This window comes from Triticum dicoccoides, unplaced genomic scaffold, assembly GCF_002162155.2.
Source record: "Triticum dicoccoides isolate Atlit2015 ecotype Zavitan unplaced genomic scaffold, WEW_v2.0 scaffold177775, whole genome shotgun sequence".
NCBI lineage: Eukaryota > Viridiplantae > Streptophyta > Magnoliopsida > Poales > Poaceae > Triticum > Triticum dicoccoides.
Window position 1 is genome coordinate 1 of NW_021224525.1, and position 5,685 is coordinate 5,685.

At 44.6% G+C, this 5,685-nt stretch overlaps 1 protein-coding gene across 2 annotated transcripts; it reads right to left on the minus strand.

The window, feature by feature from the left end:
• Positions 1 to 624: 624 nt before the first annotated feature.
• LOC119344649 (dnaJ protein P58IPK homolog B-like) lies at positions 625 to 5,120 on the minus strand. 2 transcript variants are annotated; one of them, XM_037615028.1, is made up of 9 exons: positions 4,892 to 5,120; positions 4,078 to 4,240; positions 3,356 to 3,557; positions 3,079 to 3,239; positions 2,881 to 2,974; positions 2,584 to 2,796; positions 2,121 to 2,201; positions 1,228 to 1,446; positions 625 to 1,102 (listed from the first exon to the last, which is right to left on the minus strand). In XM_037615028.1, exons 1-9 carry the CDS (start codon positions 4,959 to 4,961, stop codon positions 914 to 916), a joined length of 1,392 nt encoding a protein of 463 aa, XP_037470925.1. In that variant the 5' UTR covers positions 4,962 to 5,120; the 3' UTR covers positions 625 to 913. The 2 variants fall into 2 exon arrangements, with proteins under 2 accessions (XP_037470925.1, XP_037470924.1); XM_037615027.1 differs by having other exon boundaries at positions 4,078 to 4,243; positions 4,892 to 5,119.
• Between the last annotated feature and the right edge of the window lie 565 nt (positions 5,121 to 5,685).

Sequence of the window (5,685 nt, forward strand, 5' to 3'; positions counted from 1 at the left end):
GGGAGGTGGCGCTGTCGTCGGCGTCGTCGTCGGAAGGGGCGAAGCTTCTCTTGACCGCGTGCCCGTGCGTGTGCGTGTGCGGATGGGTGCTCATTTTGCGCGTGCGTGATGCTTCCCCGCACCTGCAGCTGCTCTCTCCTCTCTCAGTGGTGTGCTGGGTCACTCTCACCCACTGGCACTGGAGGAGAGGAGAGGAGTGTAGGGCCATGTCGCGGCAGCTGCTGCTTTGCTTCCTTTCTTCTTCCTCCTCCTCCTCATCCTCATCCTCTTGCTTGCATCAAGTTGCAAGGGCTGAGGTTGAGGTTGAGCTGACCCTTTGACTCTTTGACTCGCTCTTCCTTGCGACCAGACCTCCTCGTTTCGGGAGCTTGAATTGAAACTCTATTCGATTCACCAGTCAACGGTCAAGCATGCCACTAATAACTACTCCCTCCCGTCCTTTTTACTCTGCATATTAAAATTCTTTGAAGTCAAACATTGATTAATTAGTTAATTGGTTACTTTCTTTCCCCGTAGAAGAACCACCCCATTACTGTTACTAACAGTTGATGCCAACCTATCCACAAAGCAGTCACTTTTCCTTTTTGTTGCTTTCGGAAAAAGGAGGACACTGCTAAATGCTAATGGTAGTGGAGTAGCTTTTTTTCCAATCAACTGGCCGATGCATCACAGAATCGCCAGCTATAAATCATAATACAGTAGTACAATTCATCTCACGGAAAATTTCTTGTATAATTGGTGCTAAAGCAAAACTTTCTTTAACCAGAGTAAGAGCCAAGATGGTAAAAGCTCTTAGCTAGATATATATAATTAACACATGTTGTCGTTAAGCTCTCCCTCCTAAACCAAAAGACCACGACACACTACTCACTAGCAGTGACAGCAAAACTAAACAGTAAGCCTGGCCTGCTTTTTACCCGAAGTTGAACTGGAAGCCACCGGGGAAGCCCCCGCCGGGGAACCCACCGCCGTGGTGGAACGTGTACTGCTGCCCACCGCCTCCGCCAAACGGGTCAAAGCCGCCGCCGCCTCCCCCCATGCCCATCTCCTCCAGGTCCTCTCCCCGGTCGTACCTCACACGCTTGTCCTCGTCGCTAAGTACCTGCACACACACGACGCACATACAGTTAAAAACAACATCATATCTAAGCTGCGCACCTCTTTTTCAATCAATCTTGCTGTGTCTATTTGTTTTTCTTTTTCCCTTTTCATCACTTAAAACAGTACCTCGTATGCGGAGGCGATCTCTCGGAACATGTTCTCCGCCTCCTCGCGGTTCTCCACGTTCTTGTCCGGGTGCCACTGCAGCGCCAGCCTCTTGTACGCGCGCTTGATGTCCGCGGCCGATGCTGTCTTTGAGATGCCCAGGATCTTGTACCAGTCTTTCCTTTTGCTCAGCTTGAGCTGCCTTTCAGCTTTCATGAGCGCCTCTCTGATTGCCATGTCCTGAGTCAGCAGTCAAAAGAAAAATCGCTGTCAGACCACAGTCCATTTGTTCACACGAGCCATAAACCAAGCTTGCAAGTAAAACTATCCACTGGAGATGCGTGATCCTTATTTTGGAATTTCAAAGATAATAAAGGGGACAGGGACAGGAAACAGAGCATGACAGCATAGTTTCTACTGTACGTGTAACCTCAGCCAGAGTCTCTCTTCAAACAATTTACATAATCGTTAACTTTTAACCACAAGTTGAACCCCGTATTATACCGAAATCTAGCTAATGCAGGATCTATTGTTGTGTACGTCATCCATCCAAGCAGTTAAAAGACATGATTTGTACACTGGGAAACTATATTTACTTATGTTGGTACTCACTGAGCATAACAAACCGATTTCCTCAGAACACAATTGTATTCAGACTAATGGAAATAGGAATAACAAGATGCATGCAAACAGAAGCACATCATCAGAGAGTAAAACAAATACAGCAACATCAGAGAGTAAATCAAATACCGCAAGATGCAAGTTTTAACTAAAATGAAAATCAAATTGGCATGCTCTGACAGACTGGGAGCTTAGGCTTCTTCAGTTGGGACAGAAACAAAAAAAGATATGCTCACAAATGACCTTAGTTGTGATATACTCAGGACAGCAAAGCAAACTTGCAAAAAATTCACCTGTGGGGATTTCTGGGCAGCCTCTTTGAGGTCCTCAACCGCACCTTCCCAATCTTCTGTTAGAAGTTTAGCCTCACCTCTCTGCAGCAAGTATGAGAAACAGTTCAATTAAGAGGTTTACAAAATCTGGCATAATGCGTAAGTTCATTCTGTTGTATAGTGCATACTTTCAATCTCCTGAAATAACACCAGTAATGAAATATATATTGATTACCATATCTGTCATAATTTACTTGCGTGCCCTGTAGATATAAGCTAAGCATATAGAAAGTGCAAGATATTGCAATTCTACGTAGAGCAAACAATTTCCTTGATGCTACAGTCTAATATGGGCAAGTAGCCGCAAAAGGCAAGAGGGGCCAAGATGCATGTAAGACAGGTATATGTGCCAGCAGAGATGTTCTATATTTGCATTCTAAACTTGAATGCATGATTGTGTGTAAGTCTAAGAAAGCAATGTTACCTGTGCCAAAGCATCAACAAGTTCTTCATCTATGCTGAGTGCTTCTGTACAGCTGTTGATTGCCTCCTTGCCTCTCCCAAGTTTAACCAGAGTCTTACATAGCCCGAGATAAAGTTGTACGTTGTACATAGTGTGGTCTAGATCCATTGCTAGTGCTGCCTTGTAGTCTTCAACAGCCACGCGGAACTTGCTCTTGGCAGCATTATCCTCTGCCTGCATGCACACCACTTTCCTTTCTTATTACGGTGTCCTAAACTCCCAGTTTAATCGATAGAGAAATTACCAAATAAAACTCACGCTCTTGGTCTTCTTCAGAAGTTTTTTCAACCCAAAATACGCCTTCTTCAATTCTGAATGTTCAGGGTCTAGACGCAGTCCTTTCTGGTAGTGCCTAAACAGAAAGTGTTGTTATTGGTGTAGCGAATACTTAATCTTACCGGCGTTATGTGCCTGTACTCGCACCTTTTCAAATGAAAAGCACGAGACATTCTTTACCTGTTGGCAACATCATGATCAGCAAGGTAATAGTATGCTCGACCACGAAGTAACAGTGCATCCAAGTTATCTTCATCTTCCTTGAGAATAAATCCTGTCTCCGAAATAACATTTGAATAGTCTTTCAGTGCTAGCAACGCTTTAGCCTTGAGAAGCTTTGCCTGAAAAAACAACAGTTGTCGTGTTACTGCTGCTTACTGAATGAGACAGGATGGCACATAATATTCGTGGTTGCACATGATTACTAGGTGAAGTATACATACTCCTTAAAGTGTACCTTTAAGCAACCTGGAGAAAAGACGAGCACAATTTTATTGACGTACTCCAGGACTTTTGAGAATTCTCCAGCATCAGACTGGCTATAAGCAGATTCCAACGCGTTTTGAGCCTGCAGCAGCTGAGCTAGTTCCTTCTCCACTGAAGCAGTCCCAGGCTTGAGCTCCAGGAATTTGTTATAGTCACTCTCAGCTTCCTTGTGTCTAGAGTTCAGAAAGCACGTTAATTAGGGACGTGAGGAAGAAGGAACAGTGAAAATATGAAATGAACGCCATTAAAATCAGCTACTTGTGGGGGCCGGCAGTACAAAGGAACAGTTTGGAAGGTATACTAGTTCTACCTTTCTAGCCATCCTCGTGTTTGTACTCCCTCCGTTTTTATTTACACCGCAAATTAGCTTGGACTGAAATCAAACTTTATATAAAGTTTGACCAAGTTTGTAGAAAACAATATGAACATTTACAATAACAAATCTATTGATTTGAAAATATATGCAATGATGAATCCAATGGTATTGATTTAGTGGTGTATATGTTAACACAGTATATTTTTCTACAAACTTGTTGAAAGTGTACAAAGTTTGACTTTAGACAAACCTAATATGCGGAGTACACAAAATAAAAACAGAGGGAGTACATATACAAGTTACAAGTGGCGGACATGGCAGCCGAAATTAGAAATAAGAAGTAAAGTAGGTCTTGATTAGTGGAGAAAAATGATTACCTGCATCTGTGACGAAGCACCGTTGCGCGCTGCCTGTAAGCTTCGGAATGGTTGGGGTCGAGCTCAAGGACAGCGTTCAGCAGACCGAGCGCTCCGTCGTATTTCCTTAGGCTCATCATCTCGGAGGCGCTCTTGAACAATTTGGAGGGATCATTGTCTTGGACTTCTGGAGAATGGGAAGGAAAAAGGATACAGGTTATGATCCAGTCTTTCCTTCTTTCTTTGTTTGTATAATTTGTTTGTGTTTGCCTCCTGCTCGTTGCGCTCTGTTCTGTAGCAAGGGTTTTCTCTTTCTCTTGTAAAAAAAGAAAAAGGAAAGAAGAAGAAGAAAAACTGATGGTGTAGGTAAGAGAAGAGAAAAGAAGAGAAGGGTGAAGAATCTACAGGGTTAAAAAATCTCATAATTGGTTAGAATCGAAAATGAGCACATCCTCTGCTTGTGCTTGTGCTTGTGCTTGTGCTCCTCCCAAGGGCCAAGGAGGAGGGAGGTGTTGCACAAGAAGAGAAAGAGGATGGCCATGGATGGGAGGTGAGGGTACCAACCCCAAGCAAGCAGGCAAGCAAGATCCCATCAATCATTCTACAGTAAATTCTAATGGGGGCGCTACCGCTAATATATGTATACATACATACATACATACATACATACATAATCTTGTGAACATAGGTAAGGTAAAACTAGAACTAGGAGCGGGGCAGAGCGAATCTATGTATGTATGTATTGAGCATGCAAATGGATCGGAGGAGAAGAGAAGAGAAGAGAAGAGAGGAGAAGAGAAGAGAAGAGAAGAGGGGATTGATTGATTGGATTTACCTTGGGAGGAGGAGCAGAGGAGGATGGGGGAGTAGAAGAGGAGCAGCGGCAGCGCCAGCCGCCACGCCATCTCTTCGCCTCTTCCTCCTTCCTTCCTTCCTTCCTTCCTTCCTTCCGTTCCGTTCCGTAGATCTTAGCCCCGTCCCGTTGGATCCTATTCTATTCGATTCGAGGAAGAGGGAGAGAGCAAGAAGAAGACGAAGAAGACGAGACGAGGGGTGACGGGGAACACGTAGCCGGCCCAATGCCTTGCCGCCGCGTGGCCTTTCTTTCCTGCCTCCCCTCCGTAACGCCACCCCGGACACGCAAACTCTGACGATACGCCTCCTACCCGAGCTTGCCCCGCTCCTAGCTTGTGCAACTGCTTTCCTACACACTCTATTAACTAGGTACTGAAAAGTGTTTGTTCTATCCAGACCAACAATAGGAGTGATATGTCTCCAACGTATCTACCTTTCCTAACGCTTTTCTCTTGTTTTGGACTCTAATTTGCATGATTTGAATAAAACTAATCTCGGACTGACGCTTTTTCAGCAGAACTAGTATGGTGTTGTTTTTGTGCAGAAATAAAAGTTTTCGGAATGGAACGAAACTTTGCGAGGATTTTTTCTACAATAAAAAAGAATTTCTGGAGCCAAGAGCCACCGGAGGGGGGCAACTGGGTGGGCACAACCCACCAGGGCGCGCCCAGGTGGGTTGTCCCCACCTGGTGGCCCCACAGACCCTGAAACCGACGCTATAAAATCCTATTTTTCTAGAAAAAAATAAAGGAGAAAGAATTATCGCGATCCACG

Bases quoted from the DNA above. Each gene is read 5' to 3' on its own strand.
- LOC119344649 (XM_037615027.1), bottom strand. From the start codon at position 4,961: ATGGCGTGGCGGCTGGCGCTGCCGCTGCTCCTCTTCTACTCCCCCATC. The intron at 2,797-2,880 runs GTGAGTTTTATT...GTGTGCATGCAG, and splicing joins TTCTGAAGAAGACCAAGAGC to GCAGAGGATAATGCTGCCAA. The intron at 2,202-2,583 runs GTAACATTGCTT...TACTTGCTGCAG, and splicing joins TTGTTGATGCTTTGGCACAG to AGAGGTGAGGCTAAACTTCT.